At 40.6% G+C, this 24264-nt stretch overlaps 1 protein-coding gene across 1 annotated transcript in view; it reads left to right on the top strand.

Annotated features, from left to right (window-relative positions):
* stau2 (staufen double-stranded RNA binding protein 2) overlaps window positions 1-24264 on the top strand; it is a gene marked incomplete in the record, with an annotated part of 90858 nt that overhangs the window by 610 nt on the left and 65984 nt on the right. Inside the window, 6 exon segments of the mRNA XM_065948762.1 lie at window positions 1159-1366; window positions 1989-2119; window positions 2868-3027; window positions 3679-3753; window positions 5064-5199; window positions 21463-21622. Coding sequence (XP_065804834.1) covers window positions 1168-1366; window positions 1989-2119; window positions 2868-3027; window positions 3679-3753; window positions 5064-5199; window positions 21463-21622 — 861 coding nt within the window.

The raw sequence follows: 24264 nt of genomic DNA, 5'->3' as shown, positions 1-24264 counted from the left end.
AAGAGAACCAAGGTGGATTGTGACCCCGAGAACCTCAGGGCATGCAAGACGTAGAGGGACTATTAAATCAATTGCATGCAATGAATAAAGTCACAGACCAGACTGAACATGTCATTATGCTGTTAGGAAATAACCGATATCACTTGTGTTATGACAAGCTTCTGCTGTGTTGTTTACACCAGGCTATGATCTCAACCATTGCACACTAGACTTGGGTGACACCTGTTTTCTCAGTGAAAACACTTTCACTCGGTTTAGGTTAGAGTTGCACACACTTCATTTGGGTTTGCTACTGATCTCGATGTACCTGATTTAAATGTAATCATTTGTTTTTTCAAATAACGAATCAAAGTGCAATGAGCTTTACCTCCGCTCACCTCAGGTGTTTGGGTTCTTTCTGACCTCTGTGCTCTGACCTCTGTGGGAACACCTTCAGTGCTTTCCAAAAATGAAAAATTAACCAGTAATGGAGCCATTCTGGCAAGATATTGTGATACGGTTTGATATCTTTTTGAATGTCTATGTTCATCTTTTACCGATAAGAAACACATGGAAGCATATTGTGTTCCTTATCTTGCACGACAATGATCTGTGCCTTTTGCTTTTCATCTAAATACTCCCTGCAGAAGTGATTTTTTTTCTTCTTCTACTTTTGGGGACTGCGCTGATTATGTTAACCTGTGTCTACTTCGTGTTTACGGGCCTTAAGACCTCTCTATAGTCACAGATAAAACATGATTAGATGTCAGTTGTCTTGTTCAGGCTGCTATCACAGGAATCTCTACTTTTTTTTTCTTTTTTTCTGCAGAGCTTTGCAGCAGTAACACGAGCAAAGCTCCTTCAAATAAAGCTTCATTGTCCGGGTGTATTAGCTGCCAGTGGATCAGAATGTGAGATAGGCCTAGAGCTGCCCAGTTTGAAGTCTGTTTTCCTGGCTTTGCACACAGAAATCTCTCAAATGTCACTGAACAGCTGTAAATTGTGCAAAATCTGGTGCTGAATAATGTGTGCGTACACGTGCATACTAGGTGATTACTTTATCTTCTTTTGTTATGTTGAACAACTTGAATTTGCCCAGTGTCAGTCCATCGTAAGTGACATGATTACAGTCGGTGTCTTACTTGAAGTGTAAAGTTTTTAATTGTGGTTCGGTTCCAGGAATAGAGCATGGCTCAAGTGAAAGTACAGACCTCAGCACCCCTGGCTGGTCCTGGCCTCTCCCCCGGAGTTCCCCCGACGGCCATGGCCAGCCCAGGACCCCTGGGTCTGCAGCCCTCCGTCAACGGCACAGGCCCGGCCCCCACACCCGCCTGCCCTGCTCCTGCAGTCGGATATGGGGACGACCCTGTGTCTTCCACATCGCCAGGTAGGAAACCAACAGAATAGTTTTCCTTCCAAGGAAATACAGTGAACTATTTGTTACAGCTATTTGCTCATAACTATCATCCTGAAAGATTCACATCTCAGCTGCATCTTAAATTTGGAACTGCAGAAGGTTTTAAAACAAAGATTAAATGTTTCACTGATCCAAATGTCAAAGTAGTAAATATACATCTTCCATTATTAGACCTTGTTTCAAGCCTTTTCTGCTCTTTAGCTCTTGATCGCTTTGGATGCAGCTCTGTTGTCAACAGTAAAGTCTGCACTCACTGTGAGCCACTTGACAACACAAGATAATGTCGTACTCTGTGTGTTTCTCTATAGAGTTGTTTTGATTTGTTGTTCCGTTACAGTTTTTAAATTGCTGATCAGCCTTGGGCTTCAGGAAAAACGTAGACCCTCCTGAGCTCCGAGCCGTCTGCTGATTTGTCCCACCTTTGTGCATAAGACACGATAATCACAAGTGACATTTGTGTGTGTTCAGAATTTCTGACATAAATGCGACACAAGATACACAGCAGTAATTCTGTAATAATACATAATACTGTCTCTGTTAGCTCTAAGCATGCTGCTCAGTGTATGATGCATTCTGCTGTGCTCTGTTTAAGGCCCGCCCCAGGAGAACATGGCAAACCCTAAAGAGAAAACTCCAATGTGTTTGGTGAATGAGTTAGCCCGTTTCAATAGGATCCAACCTCAGTACAAGCTCCTCAACGAGAGAGGCCCTGCACACGCTAAGGTAAGCAAATGGGATGGTGACTCTGGAGTTGAAACTGAGCAGAAAAGATAAGAAAACTGAAATGACTTTTAATTTTCACAAAATCTGTTATCGAAGCGTGATTCAAAATGAAACTGTGAAAGTTTAAGCAACTTCTCTTTTTAAAGTGCCAGGTTCATAGTTGTATTTTTGAAATGAAAAGCCTGGATTCATGATCAGGTAATTCATGCTTAATTATGGCATCTTCACTGGTATTGATGTTTCAGATTTTGAAGTACTTTTTTACAAGTGAATTTTGAGCCACCCACAGCTCTAACTGTCATTAACCCCTTGTACATACACATGGCGTCAGCAGTGGTGTAATATTGGTGTCCCAGTGTGTGGTTTCGTATTGCGTTGTGGTATTGTTGAAGTGCAAAAGAACCAGCGTGTGAGCAAACAGCGGGCGCTTCACATACTCACACACATACAATGCACACACAGCACTGTTCTGCGCTCTAAGCCCCGACATGACACATTACCACCGTCTCCCCTCTCTCAAACCTCAATTGGCTTGATAAGGCGGTAAGGGCTTAGCCACACCATTCCTCCTCTGCGCTTTACTCATTGCACAGGTGGCGTAAAAAGGGGTGTATGTTTTCTGCCTTCAACTGGTAATGTGTAAGCGCCCATTGGTTACGGGTTATACTCTAAGGGGTTTCTGAGATATGTTTATTCAGACATAGTTGATGTTAGTTAACGTCTCTCTTTCTGGGTGTCACTGTTGTAGATCTTCACAGTGCAGCTGACTCTTGGGGAGCAGGTGTGGGAGGCAGAGGGCACCAGCATTAAAAAGGCCCAGCACTCCACAGCCGCCAAAGCTCTGGACGAGAGCGTTCTTCCCAGGCCAGCGCCCCGCTCCCCTAAAGTGGACATCAACAGTAACCCAGGTAATGCAACATAAGAGAATGTCAGTGAAAGATTGCATTAAAACCTCTCTGTTACTGGTGTTTTTGACATGGAGCAGCTGATACTCTACACGTGCAAAATGTCAATTTAACTGATTGAATTATTATCACCATTTTGTGTGACTAGCATACGCCTGGTAGAAGGAGACAGTTCTGAGTGTAAAGATTGATTCATGTTCAATACTTTGAGAAAGTGATGAAATACAAGCACTGCCCCCTCAGCTTCAGCAGCAGATAACTGATTCTGGCAGTAGCAGCCGGACAAAGTAGGATGGGATAAAGATCTTTACAGAGCAGTGGACCTGTTAAGCTTTGCATTAATTTTGTCAATATTCATCACTTTTCATAGCAGGAAAGCTGGTTCAATCTTCTAATATTTATGCTGTATTTTAAAGCCAAAGCAGTCCCACATTGCAAAATAAATAAAGCATTCCATGTAATTATGATAAATCTAAGTTGCTGGGTGTGAAAACATTGGGAAAAAGATGTTCACTAGATCATTCTCCCCTGAACATTGCTTTAAGGTCACATATTATGCAACATACCCCTTATTGTGTTTTTCACACTAATATGTGTCCCTAACAATATCAGACAAGACTGTCTACTCTGTCTTTTGTCTGCTCCACTTTTCAGAAAATGTGTGTCCAAGCAGGCCGTTTGGACATTTTCCCTTCATGACATCACAAAGGGCAGTAACCCCTCCCCCAGGTGGGTGACACTCCCACAGCTAGGTGTTTGTTCTGCCCTCTTGGTCTGCCTTCTCACCGTCAACAATAGGGCATGGCACAAGCCATTTCCCCTCCAGAGCTCGCTTGCATTTAAAGCTACAGACACAGAAACCGCCTGTTTTGAGCAGGGTAGAAATAGAGGGGTTTATAGGCATTATCTGATAGTTCAGAGTGGACAAGAAACTTCACAGACATGTTTGGGGGAGCTCTGAGACGTATTTAAACTTGTTGAAAAGGAGTATAATATGTGACCTTTAATAAGTGATTATAGTGATGTTTGGGTTCAAGCCCCTCTTCAGACATGCTGACTTGTTCCGAGTAACAGCTGGATATTTTTCTGTCATCTGTTTGGCTTGTTAACATTTACACCTTCAAACAAAGGTTTGCAGAAAGCTTCTAAAAAGGTGTAAAGTGCATCAACTTAAGTGTAGTTATTTAAAAATAATCTTTCTGTATAATGTTAGGGTTGTTGATGATTGGAACTATTCCCAAATGATGTGTTGCTTTTTTTTTTTTTTTTTTTTGTATAACCCTTTGATCACTTCTGTCACACAATCATGGAAGCTCTAATATTTATTGAAACAACCTGTTCCCTTCAGTGTCCAGTAGCACACTCTACTGTTCATCGTATTGTTGTAATGAGGCATTTTAATCGTCAGAAAGCTGGAGAGGTCACTTCAGAGGGCGGTATTTTACTTTGGGACGTCTCCTCTTGTCATGTGTACATGTGAAAGTGTAATCATGAAGTAACAGGGCTGACATTAAAATATATTTCATAAGTAACTTCATTCTCCATCATTAATGCACTGTTTCAGTATTTTGGATTTTTGGCTTCCAGGCCAAAGCCACTGATTATATTTGAATAATCCGTGTTTAGAACAAAGCCGGACCCCGACGCTTTCAATCGAGATTAAATGAAGGCTTATGTTTTTTTTCCTCTGGTCAAATTAATTCCCTTAGTCTGTTTTACCCTCTCTGCCCTCTGAGATGTTGTAGTTGTCAAGGCCTCATAGTCATCTCTTAATGGGATTTAAGAAAGCCCTGTGAAAGGTTATGCAATGTGAATCTATGGGATTAAAAGTGCATGCAACAGACAGGTGAGAAATGTCTGCAGTATTAAAGTAGAAAAAAGACACCCCAGTCTTAAATGTAAATACGTCTTTTTTGCTCGTGAAAGATAATATGCCATACAATATGTGGACAACTTTCAGCTTCTAATGGCCTATTTGATTTATTCTACAAATATTCAATGCTTTGGTTTTAATTGTTGGTATTCCCTGTCACACACAGGCAGTATAACACCCACAGTGGAGCTGAATGGTCTGGCTATGAAGCGAGGCGAGCCAGCTATCTATAGGCCTCTGGATCCTAAGCCCATGCCCAACTACAGAGCTAATTACAACTTCAGAGGGATGTTCAACCAAAGGTGAGCTCTGCAACCCAAACCTGTCAAGCTGCCAAAAGCGTGTAACATTTCTACCCCTAAAGTTAAAGTATGTTTATAGGCAGGCACGGATTGAGGATGGCCTACGATAAGATGAAGTCATACCTGTCTAAGCAGGTTCAACTTACATTGTATCGCCCACTCCTCCACACAGTCACTCTGATTATGCTTGTAAAGCCAAACCCTCACTTCAGGATTTTACGTTGAGTGCAGTGCTGCTGCAAAATCTTGCTGCTGTAAAATAGCAAATGTTGGAAGCGCTTCATTTATAATGTCTTGTACGCTGGCTTCCAATTGAATGCGTAGGAAGAAGAAAGAGAAAAGGATGATGGTCTTGATGTATCTCTGATGGCCTGACACTGCATTGTTTCTTTGATCCTTCTGGCCCTGATGTGTGTCAGACGTGGTCCTCATCTCCATATGTTTTTCCAAACTGATGAATGTGGTGCCCTCATGGGGTGCCTCTGCAACTCAGTCTCTGTCAACTCCCTTTCTTCCCTTGGTCTTTTTTTTTTGTTGTTGCTTTACTGGAGCCATCCAGCCATTTCCAAAACTCCATAAAAATGCCACAGAAGTGCAATTAATGATTCCCCCTCCCTCAGGGAAGGAATGTTACTGAAGTGCTTTGGATGTGACGCCTCACATTAAATCAAATTGCGCTTTATTTATCTCTAAGTTAAGTTAAAGACATTTACTGTCTTCAAATTGTAAACTCTTCCTTTTTTTACTGTTCGGCTGAAATGTCATCTTGATATAAATATTATTTCTACCATAGTAGTTTATAGTGTTACTAGTGCTGTGATGATCACTCTTCACACACAGACACACGGTGACTTTAGTTGTGTCTACAGTTAACACAAGCTGAGCTGTGTGGCTCCAGTGCATACAAGCTCATAAAGCCAGTTTTCATCTGTTAGTTTAGATTTCCTCGACTCATTTTCAAAAGGTAATATCACTCCCTCCAGATGGCAGTGTTTCCTAATGCAGAAAACCCTATTCTATACTAGAACACTTATGTCTAAGGGTATTGAGCACCCATTTTGTAAACTGCACAGTTGAAATGTTGTGATTTATTAAAAGTTTTCATAAAACCGTGTGCAGTTTAATCTGCACTCTTTACATACAAAGCTTTTTAAAGCCATAAACAAAGAAGACAGACGTCTGTTTTGCTTTTCACTTAAACTTTTGGCTCATGAAAGCCCTAAAGTAAGGTACTCTGATGCCAAATGTGTGGGATTTCTTTTTAAAATGTGAACACCTTGCCAGAAGAAGTCAGTGATTCAGTCGCAGTGTTTGGTAACTGAGTCAAGTCAGCAGACAGTCTAGCATCTGGCTCACATCTTCTACTATCTGATCCATGCAGGAACAAACAGGGGGGGGGGGGAAGACAAATGTGTGCGCGCTAGAAGAGAAAATCTGTTTTCCAGCAACTGTCTGTCAATGTCATGTGTCACAGTGATGAGTTTCAAAAGAGACGAGCTGTATCTGCACCTCATGGTCTGTTTTGTTTTCTTACACCACTTTGAGAGGAAACGCGAGGGGTGAGGGGATGTGTGTGCGTCTGAAACAGAAAAGAGCTCGGAGTATATTTTATCCCAAGGTCACTTATGTTTTCACCAGGTGTCTTTCTTTCAGTGTAGTCGAGCCCCGGATTAATGAAAGCAAGACCTTTTGAATATGAATTCTCTTCATCAGACGGCGGACTATGCGACGGAGCGACAGGCCTTATCTACTATCAGTCACTTTAATGACACTGCAGGGAAACGAAGGTTTCCATATGCCCATGTCCTTACCTTTTATGATGAATAAGAGTGATCCGGAGTCATGTTGATGGAAAATCTGCCCATTAAAAGGGCAGCCTGGCTCTGATCCATCAGCGCTCTAATCACCACCAAGACCAGTATTGATTCATTCAGAAAGTGCCCTGATGAGGAAATATGGCAATAATATGAAACGTGCATTTATCAGCGTCTTAATGAATCTTATTTATGGTGAAGGGCCTGTGCATAATTTCATACCATCAAAGTCCACTTTTAAATCAGCATCTCTGCAAATTCCGCAGTCATAACTAAGTCATTGTACATTCTTAAGTACTGAAAATGTTCTGAATGATGCAGTTTTTTTTTTGTACAGCATATTCAGTTAGTTACAGAAACAATAAGTGGAAATTCTGCCGTTATGATTCACATGTAGAGTGAATCAGGAAAATACTTTTGCTATTAAGAAATCTGGTGACATCAGAAATTTTTTTGCAGACAATCCCCGACTCCCATGTTATCAGTGGAACACCTGATTCCAATGACTCATACTGGGCTCTTCTAATCTGTCCATGGCCCTCCCAGTTTTCCTCCTGCTGCATCAATCCCAGGGGGTTATGGGTACATGCATCCGGCATTCTGTCTGTTGTAATTTTTGGATAGGACTTTCCCTGTGAGCAAAGCAGAACAGAAAGAAGCCGCCCACCTCCGCCCAGCCCTCATTTGGTTATGACCGAAACATTATGTCAGCTGGACGAATAGCGGGTTGAATGACTGGGGGTGTTTTGCTCTGTGACATTTCCTTCTTTGATGATGCTCAGATACTGATCTAACAGCTGCTTTCTCTGCAGGAAACAATGTGGGTCAGCTGTGTTGTAGAGGATTCTGTTCTGAGTAATGTTGTATTGGCCAGTGTGCAATAGGAGCATATAGTGTTTGAAAAGGGACTCTCAATATGTGTGGTGGTCACTTGTAAAGACGAGCTCCCAAATTCCACTGATACTATGGAGAATTTGTACCCTCTTCCATCTCATACTTAAGGCATTTTGTCGTATAATATTCAGTTTTGTTTCATTGTCATTTGTCTTACAACCCTGTTTCCCGCTCCAGCAGGCAGAATTTCACTGAAAGAGATTAGAACTGTGTTATAATCACCATTAGATAGTTGACGATTAAAACAGACGACTATGTAGTAAAAATTTTTTTTGGCAATTTGCAATGTAAGCTAGATATTTTCCTTATGAATAGTGTAGGTTCTAAACCAAAGTTACATGAAGAGGAACACAAACTTCATAGCCAAGCCATTTAAACTAAAATGCACGACCTTCCGCTGTGTTCAGGTTGAACAAAAACTCTGTTGGCTCTAGGGTTGGGTACCATATCGTTTTTTTATCAATTCTGATTCTGGTTCCACTTATCGGTACAATGCCGATACTACCTACCCTAGCACATGGACCCTCACGGCCCCCCTCAACCCAACCATGTAGACCGATAGACGACAAGAGCCAGGACGTTGTCAAGTGAGAACCTCCCTTCCCTGGTCTTTTGTCCAATTAGTCCCAGGACACCACCGGAAGGCTGGACAGTTAGCTCCAGCCTCACAGAGACACCCCCCCCCCCCTCCATGCTGGTCATCACCGCCCACCATACTAACACGCAGAGCTTCTTTATCTTCATATGATGATCTACCACATGACCATCACAGCCCAAACAGCATTGCTACCTTCAAAAGACCCAGGCTCTAGCTACAATACCACATGGCCCCTAATGGCCCCCACAATCAGAATGCAACTATTCCTGGTGCCAAAATAGAAAGACGGAGAGAAAAATCTGATGAGAATTCTTAGAAAGTGGATGGAGGAAGCAGTGCCAGAGTGAGGTGCCCTGATCGGAGCTAGCAGTCACCCCTGGCAGATTGGGCTGTTGCTCTACTTCCCCCTGCTCCCTCATTCTTATGAGGAAGAAGAGTTGAGAAGACAGAAGAATAAAGGAGATGAATGGTTTCTTCTTACCTTTATTTTGGCCCCAAACTGACATTATTAGATGGTATAGACCACCGGAGCCCTCTGTTACACACACAATTTTAAAAAACAAGGCTTGAATCTCTGAACATTCTGCAGAAGACAGAGATACCAAAAGATGTATACTAAAAACATTATGGTATGCGGATACTGACTTATGATCAAGAAACAGACAAGGGTTATAATTCCTAAAGGATCTGTTCTGAACATGCCTCATAACTGTGTGGCAGTGTCCTTGTAAAATCAACGACGAACATCATGTCGGCTGTATTAACATGCTCATGAAAGAAATATAAATCGACTGTTGCCATGGAAAGATAGTTATCCTTGAAACATGAATACCTTTCTCATGCCTGCAGGATGTCAGAATAATACTAGACACGGACAGAGATCCCACATACACACACACAGAGGCACAGACACAGGTATACTTTGTCATCTATAGCTCTAATTGGGCCAACCCATCTCACTGAAAATGCAAATCTGCCCATGAGCACTTTTCTATATTCAACATTTCCTCTCATCCTTTCCTCTTCGGCGGTATCAGATATCCCACGAGGTATGCTTCTCACACGCAGTCCCCGTGTTTCTTTTTTTCTTTTTTTTTCTTTTTTTTGCACGCTCTTTTTCTCCCACTCAAGTTAATATTTTATAAAGCTTACTGGCCGGTCGGGCTTTACAGTCTCATATAGCTTAATTGGGACACTGTGTGCTCTTTGGTCCACTCAGGCACATCACAGAAAGTTTTGTTATCTTATCCGTCCAAATCATCCCCTCGGTCCAAAAAAACAAAAAGGAAGCTGCCAAAGCCCACAAGGTAGAAACTTCAGAGAATTAGCTTTTTTTTTTATTGCATTACATGATTGAATTTTTTTTTTTTTAAATCACCACATATCTGTGTAGATCAGTAAATCAGATGCATTTACGCAGATGGTTCATAAATTGTAACAGGCGACATGCCAGAACAAAGCACAATCTGTCCAAATTGTACAAATGGGGGTCAACCCATAAAGCAGTGTTTTATTGTGCAGCCTGGGGGTGGAGGACTGGAATACAGCTCCAACATAAACAAATGCTTAGAATGATTTGTGCTCAACAGACTCGGTGATACAGAAGTCTGGTGTCTCCTTTCATCTCCTCTCCTCTGAGTGGAGCGTCGTGTTTGTGTATCCATGTGTGTCCTCCTCTCCTCCTTTTTTTTTTTTTTTTTTTTTTTTTTTCCCCTGCGTTGACGTGTTGAACGTGAAGACGGACCTTCGACCACTTCCTACAAAGCAGGTTACATGACTGGAAATACCTTTTTTTTTTTTTTTTAATTCTGCTTTTAAGCAGGCTTGACTGCATGGCTCATACAACTGAAGGAGGCTTCTTCATAGGAGCTCTAATCCGCATGAATGTGCAAATACACATTGCTTCTGCGTTCTTTGTCGAGGGACTTCATCATGTTCACTTAGCAGCCAGTTTTCTCTTATGTCACGTGCGGGGTGGGAAGCTCAAATGCTCTTATTAAAAGGGTAATGTAGTACTGTGGTGTTTCATGTTTGCATTACGAAAGCAGGAAATCTTACCTATCTTTTCGCAACTGAGAATACAATTGATAGTCGACATCAAGGACAGACATTTAGTCACACCCTATTTGAAAGCTGATCAGTTACCTTTAGAAAGCACCTTAGTATTCAGCCTAATTAACGGGGATCAAAGTTAAGCAGTGCCTGAATTGGCTGCAGCTACATTTTACAAGCAGGAAAACATCAGTACATTATTATTACCGCGCTTGAGCTTCAGTCCCTGAGCATGACATCAGAGAAAAAGAATGACTCTAACCCTTCTTTTGCCACAGTAATTGCTATGTAGCTGTGCAGTGTCAGTGTTTGACCACACAGCTTTCCTATTTCTTAGCATGGTTCACACCATATTACTTTGCTGAAAACCCTCAGTTTGATCAGGTTCATTGACTGTATTCCTGTATTCCTATATTCTAAGATACTGTACCTTCAATTTTTCTTCTGGGAAATTCATCCGGTACAGATTTCAGAGATAGCCCCTTAAGTGGTCTTAGTAACATCTTTACTAAATTGTGTCCATGCCAACCACACTAACAGCCCTTTACTGTAAACAGTGTATTCAACTTCCGGTTTAATGGTACAAGCAGGTGTTTGTATGTAAAACACAAGTCTTATCTCTTTACCTTAGCTCCTTAAGAGTCCTTTCTGACTATACCTACTGGTACTGGAGGTGGGGAACAAATTGTTTTATCTAAAAATCGAGATTCTTTTCTTCTTAGAATTTAGATAGATTCATAACTATGAAGATTTTTCTTTTTGTTTAGGCTAATCAGTCACTCCTTGCTAAGTGCTAAGGTTAGCTCTTTAACTCAGTAGAATGCCAAATGGAGCAGCAAGAAATTCCGCCAGTCTCGCAGATGACTGGAGTAGATCCTGAAGTATGTACTAATTCAAAAATAGACTTTGAATCCAGAATTGTTTTGAATCGAAAATAGATTCTGAAAGGAACACCGAAAGATTCTCATTCCTAATACCTGCAGTATGCCCTTTAAACTGATACTGATACTTCTTTATCTTTGCTTTTCTGTATGAATTTCATAGCCTGCCAGATTTATTTTGCTGCTGGTTATTATTCAGAAAAAACTGATTCCTGAGTTTTAGCCACATTTTGAACTCACTCCACATCCCAATCACTCTCTGTGGTTTGATGTACCACTGATGAAGAGAACAGAAACATCATGATATCTATCACAAATGTACTTTTTTTAAATTATTATTATTATTTTTTTATTTTTTACTTTGGTTCGAATCCTACCCGCAGTAGACACACTGTTTGGCTACATTTGAAAGGTTTGCTCTGCCATAATAGCTGTACAACACCTATCATCTTGTGTCATTTGAATACTTGAAAAGCACGTTAAAGTCAAAACAAAGTTTGTTCTGTTAAGTGATGCTGCGCTTCTTCTTTGGTGGTCTGAACAGTTGAAAACTCAAAAGGAAAAATAGGGGGAATCTGAGCAACTGTATTTCACATCACGTAATTGGTTTGTGTTGCGTTGTCAGCAAAAGCAAACCACACTTCTGCTCGAAAATGCAAAAGTTAGGGGCGTCTCAGTGTGATGGGATGGTGCGCACAAGTTTGGAAGAGAGTGTTGTTACCTGATCTGAATGGAAATACAGGAGTAATGAGAATGGAAGAAAACAGAGTAGAATGAGCCAAATTTGTTGATAGATAAACCAATTTTTGCATCGTTTGGTCTTTAATTTTGTCACTTTTTTTTCATTTCTGCTTTTCTGACAAGATAATAAAAACACTAGAGTCGGGTTTTGATTTCACTGTGGATGTGTCCGCACTACTTTCCAGAGGGAACTCAATGCATGCAATTGAATGAAGCAGAGAATCCAATGATGAAGAACCAGTCAAATATGTTGCATGTTGTCCCAGACAATGTCTTCATAATTACAAAAATGGAAAATCATTTGCAGGCTGAGAAGCTTGCATAGAAACTGAGACAGAACGGTTTGGCAATAACACTTTCATATCATTTCTATTAGAAAATGGCACAGGAGCACTTTTCTAACAAAGCAACTCGTTTTCCCCTCTTAATGACAATGCACATAAACCAGCAGGCCACAATGTAATATTCTTAATGAGGACAGAAGGGTCTGATTTTAAACTGAACCCGAGCCAGCCATGCCTCTCAGTCAGCCAAGGCTTAGCAGTTGGCACAAAAGGGGCACACACACAAAAAAAGAAGTTGTTTTTTAGTTTTGCTTTGTCACATAAATGCACACATGGTGTAATTTTTGCACATAATGGCAAGTTTTGTATTACTCACTGATATTTCTCTGAGCTAAAGGAGTCAGAATTATTCACGCGATGCCTGTTTTCAGTAAGAAGATTAGAGCTCAGACTATTTTCCAGTGGTTGTTTTTATTACTAGAATAATGAAATCAGCCCTTGTTTTTTTGTCTTAATAAGCCCATTTGAAGGTTTTATTTCCCTGTAGCGTGCTACCTGTCAGTTCGAGCGCTGTAAATCTATCATGTTTGGAAAGGTTACTTGGTGTACGACTTTGACTCGACAATAAAGTGTGACAGGAGAGCTCGGCTCAGTTTACAAGGGGCCGGGACTTGTCGTGAGCCTGGCATGGAAGGGAAGGCAGCACACTGATCACAGAGCTAGCACAAAGAGAGCTATAATCTCGTGTTCACTCAAATTTGGAACCACAACAGACAGTAAAAAAACAAAAAAAACAATGAACACTGTCAGATTGGACAATTTAATTAAAATAAGTTATGAAAGCTCTGTTTTTATATGCTGGGTCTGCTAGTCATTCTTCATAAATAGCTGTTATGGGTACAGGCGGCGATTTGCGATAGTTTGAAACTCACATAAGCCATTTTAATGCTGCACCGTCAGAGTGAATGGATGTGTATCTCTGAGTCAGAGCTGCCTCTGGTGACGTCTGGTTCAATAACATTTGTTGTGGCTTTTCTGAAACCGCTGCAGCTTCTCAGTATCACTTTGAAGGTGTCATGAAACAGGTTGACGCCTTAAACACCTTTCTTTGTCTTCTTTGTAAACTGTTGAATAATAAATATCAGCAGATCATCTCTTTTAGTTGCTTCAACCCACAGAGAGAGTGTTAAAGGGCTTGGCAATAAACCGTCTCAATAATGTACTTTGATAGAAAATGTTGTGAAATGCTGGTTCAAACTTTGGACATTTTTCTCTATAGATCTGACATTTATTGAAAAGCTGACAAGCTCAAAGAGAGACTGATTTTTAACTCAAGTGAGCTTAATTTAGTGTTTTTACTGGTTACAGTTACCAGGGCTTTTAGTTTGAAAGAGGAGGAAACATCAATGTCTTATTTTGCTATCTTTCAAAACATTGTACATGTAAATGAGGGAAACTGTAGCAAAGTGCAGTTCCTTCAGTGCCCACATGAGGCTTGCTGCAAAAACCAAGGTAACCCTGTTAAGGCCGGTGTTAACAGCCCATTTCTACAGCATTTGTTCACAGCCAGCAAGATGGACATCCATCATGACACACAGATTACAAAACAGATGTATCCACGAATAACACATTCGAGAGAAAAAGAACAATTAAACCGATTCAAAAATGATAAAAACCTAAAAATGATAGAAGTACTCAATGCTCCACCAATCAGGACATAAGGGAGAGAATATTAAAATGGCAGGGTAAAAATAAGTTTTGGCCATAAATAAATAAATAAATAAAGGTGTATGTGCAAATACGGCTACAGCTTGTTCAGTTCAGTATTAGCAGCAGGAACAAACCGATTTTGGACCGCTTTGTTCTACACCTTGGGACTGAAATCCCCCGTCCAGAGGGGAGAAGCTGAACAGAGGGTGGGAAGCATCATTTAAAATCGAGGTAGCTATCCACTGCATCTGTCTCGTATACAGGGATGCCGGGAAGAGCTGTGACTCACCAATCAGACGACTGGACCGTTTTAACCATCTGATTGAAGGAGTTTCTCTCTTTTTAAAGATGTTTGACAGAACCATGACACAAAAAGAAATACAAGACTGATTCAATAAAACATTGTCATTATGGTTCGGTCAACGTGAAAGTATGACAGTTTCCTTAAACAAGCTTTTTTACACACCACTTCACAGTTAACTTCACAGTTCAATTTTCAATCAATGACAGTCCCAAGGTGTTTCTAAGATTGCAATACTCAATATTCTGAAATCAATAATCATATCTTTAGTTTTGAGATATGTTCAGCTAGAGGTAAGACTCCTCACACCACTCTACAAACTGGTGTCTTACTGGGCCGTGGCTACTCTCATTCTCTTGAAGCAGACTTCCAACAACAGAGTCATCGGCATATTTTATAATAGATTTGTTATGAAATCTGCTCTGACAGATATTTGTGCAAAGAATAAACAACAGGGGGAAAGCACACACCCTTGTGGAGAGCCAGTGGAAGTGCACTTTAGGTCAGGCAGAGTCCCATTTACCCTGACTGTCTGTGTCCTGTTGGTTAGGTAAGTGAGAATCCAGCCCACCAGATTTTTACTCAAGTCAAACTGTTCAAAAAGCCTCCTGGTTAAGATGTGGGGCTGGATTGTTTTCAAAAAGCATGTTAAGCAGAGTGACTGTAGCATCATCACTTATGGTATAACGTAAGAAGCAGCTCAGCTTGCAGCCCCCCTCGGACTAGCTGCGTCCAGAGAAGAGTACAGCAAATATACTGCTTTGGTGATTTCCCAGTTTTATTCATCTTTTCTTAAAATAAAAGACCAAAGCCTTAAGAATGTGTAATAGACAAATTAAACATGTATCTTAAGCTATATTCTAAAATGTATTTAATGAACAGTCTTTGTCCAGGTTTCCTTCGTTATCAGTAAAAAAAAAAAAAAAAAGGCTGCATTTTGCAGTATTGATCAATCTAACAAGAATCTGATTTTTAAATTGTTAAACTCTCAATAGTCTCTTTTTTTAAGTGTGCGCATTGATTCTATCAGTTCAGCCAGCGCTTTAGGGCTCCTGGTGTGTCTACCACTGAGTAAGGTGTGGGGGGGGGGGGGGACATGCTCAAAAACAAAAAGACCATATCTGCCCTTCCACAACCAGATTAGACTGTAAGGCAACATTTTCATAAAACCAGGGGTCTCATCAGGATACATGGCCAACATAACAAAAGAAACATACTCGGTATACAAGGCCACACAATTGGTTACATTCTGCTGATGTCATTTTCAAATAATCCAACCAAAAAACACGACTGACAATGCAATCAAAAACCAACAAATGTTTACTTTGCCATGCTCCAATGTTTGTCTTTTCAATCCAGATTCTGATTTTTTTTTATTCTAACTCATATTTAAACACCACTCGTCTGCTGATGTTTCATGGACAAATATTGCTTAACAAAAAATAGAAAATAATCAATGACAAAGCAGCTCTGCCATCTCGCTGAATCAGCTTCTCCCATGTGGATTAGTGGTTTCTAGCCTCAAACTGGGTCCAAATAAGTTTTAATACGCCCCCCCAACGCCATGACAGTTGATGTTTTGAGCCCTGTGTTTACTTGACTACATGGACTGTTTTCTCACACCACTGTGTATTTTCTGCATTAGCTGAAAGTTGCGTGAGGCAGAAAGGGAAGGAAAGCAATCAATGATGGACACTGGGAATGAAGTATGGAAGCTGGGAGGGAGAGAAAACAAGTGAAGTTCTGACAGAAGATTGGAAGAAAGTGCAGCTGGTGGAGGGGAGAGCCCGTTTGCTCCTAGCACAGCTCTGTCCCCTTTACAAGAATATGTCGGATGTGTGTATGTGTGTGTGTGTGTGTGTCTGTGTGTCTTCAAGTATGTTTGTGTGTCTGTGTGTGTGTAACTTTATTTTTAATGCATACTACTATTTGTGTATGCATGGTGGCCAGTAGAGTTTTGCTGGTTCACTGCTCCCTTTACTCTTACATCCACAAGTGGTCAACAAAGTTATGTATTACATTACTGGCTCCATTTTTGAGTTTACTTTCACATAAATATACAAGTTCTTGTATCATTATCTGTTGCTTTCTTGTTTTATAAGGGGGGGGCCCTTCCTGTCTGACAGTGATAGTCTCTGTGGTTCTAGGCTGTTGTACTTTTCTGTGTCTGACCTGAGTTTTTAGTCATCATATAACAACATATATTGAAGCAGTCAAGGCAGCTTTCAGCTAACCTTCCATTAATGGGTGCCAGTTCAGTGTTGGTAAAACTCTTTCGCATTTATTTCTTAATCAGTAGAAACGTGTTGCAAACACAGGTATTGTGTAAAACACAGTTAACATCAGATAGACGTAGAAATTGAATTTATCCATTCATTAATTTTTATTCATGCGTCACTCTTCATATTGTTATCACAATATAGAATGATGTTGTGACACATTTTTCACATATTGTGCAGATCTAAAAGACAGTGGTATCCTGTTTACTTTAGGAGCAAGTGTAACATTAAGTAAGAGAGAATGAGCATTTATTCCCTCTTAAAAAATCATTTTCCATCCCGAAGGAGAAAAATAGTTTCCGGCCTGAATGTCAACCTGCCATTTATTGTATTAATTGCAATACCATGTCTCCGAATTCCCATTAGGACTGTGTGTGGGCTTAAAAGCGGCAGCGTTTTCTGCCAGTGTCTGCCTCTGTGTGTGTCCGCGAATGCGTCTTTGAACGATTAAGATGAAATAGAAAACTTTAACTAACGTATCCCACATTAAAGAAAGCTGCAGGGAAGCTTCTGACCTCAAAGTCAAATTCATTACTCACTGCTGAACACTGATGACTTATCATTTGATTGAGTTGTGGCATCAGTTAGTTTTTCTTTCTCTCGCACAGTTGCTCACACACACACACACACACACACACACACACACACACACACACACACACACACACACACACACACACACACACACACACACACACACACACACACACACACACACACACACACACACACACACGTCATCATCAGACACAGTGGTGTTTTTTCCCTTATTTTTTCTTCACACCCTCCCTACAGGTGTCCTGGTCCAATTCCCTCTCTGCAGTAATAATAATAACACAAATAATAATTGATAACACAGAACAGGCAGATCTAGCCAGCATGTGCTGATTTTTGTACTAGCCACAGAGCGCTGACGTGATTTTTATGCTCACTCTTTTTTTTTGTCTGCTTGATTTTGATGTGTGTGCATGCGCTCGCCTGCGCTCTTGGCTGCCTTGCTTGTGTGTAAGCCACTACTTTCCCACGTTGTGAAGCAGGGTCTCCCACAGGCCTCCTTCCATGTCTTTCTCTTTCTCGTTCTCTGTTACTTTACTTCTCCCTTTCTCTCTCTTTTCTCCCCCCTTCAGCCTCTCTCTTTCTTTCTCATCCCTCTCTCTCCTCCTTTCTGCACCTGTACTCAGCTCTGCAGCCCCAGCTGCTCCAATCTCAGCTCTGTACTGTTGGCCAGAGCCCATGTTGCACTTGGCATGTCCTCTGAGACCCTGGGGCCACACTTGACGTGCGAGGGCCAGGCCGGCCCCAACCAAGGGAAGGCTGAGAGCAGACAGATGAGAGTAGGGCTGTGGGCTGGAGAAGGACCTGCTGGAATTCCTTGGGAGTAAAACGCTGACTCATTGTTGGGCCTGTTGGTTAAGAGACAGAGCGAAGACACGAGATGTTTATAGATGACAGATGATTTCTGAAGAGTTACGTAGAAAGACTTACTGTAAGTAGGGAGGCATCATTGCTAGTGTCCTGGTGTTGGAAATGTGATACATACATTTAGCTTAAAGCTCCTTTGAGGAATTCTCAGCTGATTATTTAACAGAGAGAAATGTATTCTGGTGCCTCTTTATTACCTAAAAAAATGTAACAAAACAAGGGAGTAAATGTTCTCTTGCTTCATAGAGTTTTATTCCTTTTCACTGCTGCCACTAGATTTTTCTTGGGACTAAGTGATTAACAGCACAGAAAAAGACTGAGCTTGTGTTATCCACTTCAAAGATCTCAGTGAGTGATATGTTTGTTCAAAGGGCAGCAGGATGAAGATATTACTACAGAAAACACCATTAACACATGTACAGGACAGGCATAGCAAAAAGATAAGAGATTGTCTCTGGGGTTCACCAAGACTTGACAAACTGAACGTTTGTTACACTAGCTTTAAGTGGAACTTTGTCAGTTGTCAGGTTATTCCAAGTTAATTACAATTTATTTAACTAACCCTTTTTTGTGCTCTTGGCCATAGTTTCTATATTCTGTGATAACACTGTACTCTAACTAAAGTAACTGTTAAGATCCAGGAACATGGCGTCATTGCTCTTCAGAGATTCATGAGGCTAGATCAAGCATCAAGTCCGTCAGACAGCTTGTCGACAATCCAAAAAAAAAAAGTGTATTATCTTTCAATTTCTTTGGAATTAAATCCCAAAATCACCAGAATTGTTTTCTAAATTGTGATGGATGTGTACAGCCGTTAGATTGGATCACAGTTTTAACAATGCCTTTGTTTCCATGCTTTCAATTTGGATGAGAGTCTGACTGCTCGTGTTTCTTTTCCCATTCGAGCAAAGATCTTCGGCTGCTGTCCAGATTCAAGACATACTATTGGTGATCTCTGTGTTATTTTTGCCAATAGGAATGATGCCTAAAGCTAACAAAATCAGACCAAAGTCATATTGAATCTAAGGTACTTTTGGTACATTGACAAAACAAGTCGCCATTACCCCCAGTGAAGCTCACAATCCTTATTTAAAGACATGTCATGAACCCCTTTCACACACGTTCTTATGACTACTTCTGAAAAGCTTCAGGGCAACCTTCCCCTGACATGTTCCTGAGTTGCCCTCAGGAGGCAGGAATAAAAAATAAGAAGTCCATAATGTTTACAACACACCCAAGATGGCAGATGAAGCAACAGAGTCCTACACATTGATGACAGTTTTTGCCTTTATATCAATGGTACATGTCTTCACAGTATAAACAAAAGAACTGAACAATCATAACATGCATGAAGATCCCACCAGTTTTGCAGGGGACTCGTGATAGAAACGTTATTAACACCACCCTCTTATGCCCATAAGAAATGGGCTTTACAGTGATGATGCAGCTATTGAAATGTTACGTAATGCACAAGCCTATTTTTGGACTCATAGTTAATGTGAGCGGTGGTCGTCACTCTGTTGGAGGGTCGATCAATAAAGCGTTCCATCCATGTCGTCCTAGATCGCCATTCAATTTCCAATTAAGCAGTGAGTACAGTATGTTATTCTTCTTTTCTCTAGTCCCTCAATTAAACAACTTTTATACGCGAGGGGATGAGCCGGCCGGCCGTCCGGGCGATGTAAACAAACTGAAGATAGGACTCGGAAAATTCGGAAAGCATCACAGACAGTGGGACTCGGGTGTTACACCCATTGTAGACAGTCATGACTCACTAGTTATTTTCAGAGGATATACTTGATTTCTATTACATTTAAGTGTGAAAAATTGCATATTAAGCCTTTTAAATGAAGAATGTGTGACTTTTTGATCCAGTAGATGTCGCCCTTGAGCACCAGCATTAAACCAAAACAAAATGCTGTTTGTAGACACCTCCACCATACTGAAGCGTCCGCTCTCCTCCAGCATCACATCTCCAAACCCCCCTCCCCTCGCAGTCGCACAAAGGACTTATCAGTTATAACGCACCATAATTAAGCACTGTTACAAAATTGTCTTTTGCTCGAGCTGCAATTGCCTGTGGTCTGCATTGTTGTGTTAGCAGACTAATGTTAGCACACTTTGGTTAACTCATAGCTATGTTATATAGTATAGATAGTTGGTGGCTACGTTATTCTTCTTTTCTCTAGTCCCTGACTAACACAGCTTTATACGCCGTCCCGTTCATGTAAACATGATGTAAACACAGCTCTGACAACATTACAGCTGGCCAGACTCACCCTTCTCTGTCATTGTAGACAGTCATGACTCAGAGACATTTACAGAGGATATACTTGATTTTTTGCAAAATTGTAAAATGTCAAACATTGTTCATTGTTCATGTGCTTTTGTTGAAATAAAGAGTTTCCAGTGCACTCCAATTTTCCTTGAGCTTCTTGGATTTTAAAGCTTCTTGGGTTCCCCACATTCCAATTTAGTATTAAATCTCACATCTCTGAGCAGCTGCAGTGCCAAGTAGGATGTTTTGGTATAGCTGAAAATGAATACATATCTGCATCTCTGTCGGGCTGGTTTTAATATTCTCCAGCATGTAGTGTAATAAACGCCATTAAATTATTGAATACATTTTGGCATCGGACACAGTTCCATAAATCGAAACTGCTGCTATCCATTTGTTTCTATAAAATATGTTGGCTGTGCGTCCTTGTGTGTGTAAGCGAATACTAGCTGGGAAAAAAAAAAAAGGAGGAGGGCATGGAGACGGATATTAAAAAGTTTGGATTCCTCTCTCCTCTTGTTAGCTTTCCCACTATTTCTCTTTCCCTGTCGTCGATCTGGCAGACATTCTCAGCCCTTCTCCCCCCAACCCAGGAGGGGGTATGACACACGCGGACTCACAGACCTCTAAATCTGCTCACTGATGGCTCAGTCCCGCTCTGTCATGACCCAAAGAAAAGGGGAAAATCTATGTTCGGGGCCAGAAGAAAGAGGAGAGGATATATATTTCCCTGGGCCTTGTTAAGCAACACTAAGATTAGATTCAATAGTGAGACATTTGTCAAGTGGTTGGCCAACAGGCTATTATGTAGTAATTGACCCTGATGAAGGGGTGGGCCTTAAACTTGGAGCGGTGTAAACGGTTTGAATTGATAACTTGGCTCATAAAGGCTGAGACTCTTCCTTGCCTTTTGTTGTAAATGATTTATCTAGTTTATAGAATTAAAAATTAAGATATAGAATCCACATCTTCATAAATGAATGCATGTCTTCATCCTGTTCTTTCCTAGGTACCATTATCCTGTTCCTAAGATCTTCTATGTGCAGCTGTCTGTGGGGAGTCATGAGTTTATAGGCGATGGGCGCACCCGCCAAGCAGCCAGACACAACGCAGCCATGAAGGCCCTGCAAGCCCTGCGCAACGAACCCATCCCAGAACGCCCCCCACAGGTAAACAAAGAATCACATAAACGCCAACGATCGCTTATCGACTTACACCACTAACGGAATCCTTCCCAACACCTTTTAATATATTTCTGTCAATGTTTGCTGAAAAGGACTTCTGTGTGACTGTCCATTTTAGACTAATCATACCCAACGGTAATGGCTATATATTTTACTAGTCAGGACACGACTATAATTATTGTCACATCAATATTGTTATAAATCTTACAAGACCTGTTGCAAATATGTTGTTTCATTGCTTTAAAAGAAGATAAAGGAATGTCTTTATACAGATGTCATTTTGATAAAAATTCTCCTTTAAAAAGAAGATTATTAGGGCGTGGGTAGCCCTAGTGGTTAGTGCATGCGCCCCATGTACGGAGGCTATATTCCTCCAAGCGGACGGCCCGGGTTTGAATCCAACCTGTGGCTCCTTTCTCGCATGTGATTCCCCCTCTCTCTCTTTCTCTCTCTCGTCCTGATTTCCAGCTCTATCCACTGTCCTATCTCTACAATAAAGGCACAAAAGTACATCTTTAGAGGAGATCATTTTTAGTGTATCAATACCGACATTATACATTTTCCATTGTTGATACAAGTTTTAATACAAGTGTGCATTAAGTAACACAGGTGGATGTTTGTGGGACTGACTTGAATTATACTACTGTGCTTCATTTGAACCATGTGAGACTTGAGAGTCATACGATAAATCAAGCTCTGTCCACTCATATTGCTCATGTTATGTCATGTTTATTTTTTCTGATTTTTAGATACATTATTTGTGACATATTGCTTGACTATAATTTGCCATGGTTAAGCATTGTCGGGCAGTTTAATTTACCGTCTATTAAGTAATTTATTTATTGTGAGTTGTACAATTTAGCTCATATGTTGAAACTTCATTGAAAACATTTAAAGGAAAGTAATGAGTTATGTTGTCTGCACACAGTCCAGCCTTATAAAGCTGTTTCCATCCAATCTGATGTTCTGTCAATCATTCTTTTCATAAAAGGTCATTCTTCATTGATTCCGTAACCATCACTACCTCCTGCCTTCTGCACTTTAGTCACCTTGTGGCTGATTTCTCATCAAATGACGGGCCATCTATCTGACCCCCATGTGCTTTAAAACTCTTCCTTTAATGAAAAGTCAAAGGGGTTTGTGCCTCCCCACAGAGACTCTATTTAAAGGGTTTTAGCACATGTTTTTTTGCAGATGCTAAAATGAGTGCGTAACCAGCTTTCATCAGATTTAATCCTAATCCACTCCAGCTCTTATTACTCTAATGTATCATTAAAGCCATGCTGTCTCCATAGTTTAGTTGACACCTGGCTCGAGTGCTTTTTTTCTCTTCCAAGTTTCTCTTTACTCTGTCTTTTCTTCTTTCTGCCTCCTCCCAATGTCACTGCACCTTTTCAAAGTTTCCCCTCAGGCATGGCTGTTAACTGTTGTTATCATCTCCCACCGGAAATCAAATTACCCCATATCCTCAGCGCCTGGCATCGCTGATGGTTATTCAAAACGCTTTGGCTCTTCTCACTTTGCCCGACTCGCTGTCTTGTGGCGTCAGCCTGCATAAATGTGCTCTTTGTTTGCTGCTGCTTCTGAGTCTTGCTTTACAAATTGAGGCACATTGTGTCTGCAGTGTATGTCTGTCATGCTGTCTCAACGTGTGTGTGTGTGTGTGTGTGTGTGTGTGTGTTTGTGTGTGTTTGTGCCCCTTCCACGTGTTTGTGTGTGGACACCCTGGGGCTAGTAGTGTTCCTTTTTTTAACCACGACCTGTCAAACCTTTGATTTAAGGAAGACCACAGATAAACATCAGTGGTGCTCTAAATGTGTTGTGTTTATACAAAGGTAGAGCAACAACATGTAACCCTAGGAAACACAAAAAACAACTAAGAATGGCTTCAGGCTTCATACAAATTTAGAATGTTGTAATTGTTGACTAATTTGTAAATCCCTGTGTGTTACTGATCGTCTATAAACGATCATATCTGGTCTCTGACTGATGTATCTGTTTGTCGATATTTGCCAATAATAGTTGTGTTCTGCATACATACAGTATATTATCAAATTAGCCAACATGACTTATTTTCATGTGTTTGTGAAGAAAAAAAAAAAACTCTTGGTAATGAATTATTGTGTCATCACGTATTTTGTCGAGCAGAGAGTGCTCCAATTTCGTAGTTTAGAATACTCTCAGGACTGTCTCAAATCCATGTAGCATGACATCACTCAAGAAGACGTTTGTTCACATTAGCATCGGTTGAATATGTTTAGAAATTATATTTTTCTTTAATAAGTTTTTTAAAAATCTGCCTTTTGTAGCTCCTTTTCATCGTCAAATCAATGCAAAAAAAAAAATAGAAGTATTTTCCAGCCCAGCTCAAAAAATTGTTATATGTACTATAATATCTGCACCGATTAAATTAGCCTCCCTGAAGAGCAAATGTATTATTCAAAAATAGAAATGAGGCACATGTAGACAATGTAAAACTATGTGTAAGATCATAGGAGAAAGCTGCACGTTGGTTATGTGGAAACCACACCCAGAAGAAATTGAAAACAGGCTAAAAAAAAACACCAAAACATGCAGAACATTTGACTTTTTTGATGAGATATGAAATGTTGTTAAACAAGAGGGAA

This window comes from Labrus bergylta, chromosome 20 (genome assembly GCF_963930695.1).
Source record: "Labrus bergylta chromosome 20, fLabBer1.1, whole genome shotgun sequence".
Taxonomy (NCBI): Eukaryota; Metazoa; Chordata; class Actinopteri; order Labriformes; family Labridae; genus Labrus; species Labrus bergylta.
This window is presented reverse-complemented; position numbering and strand designations above follow the sequence as displayed.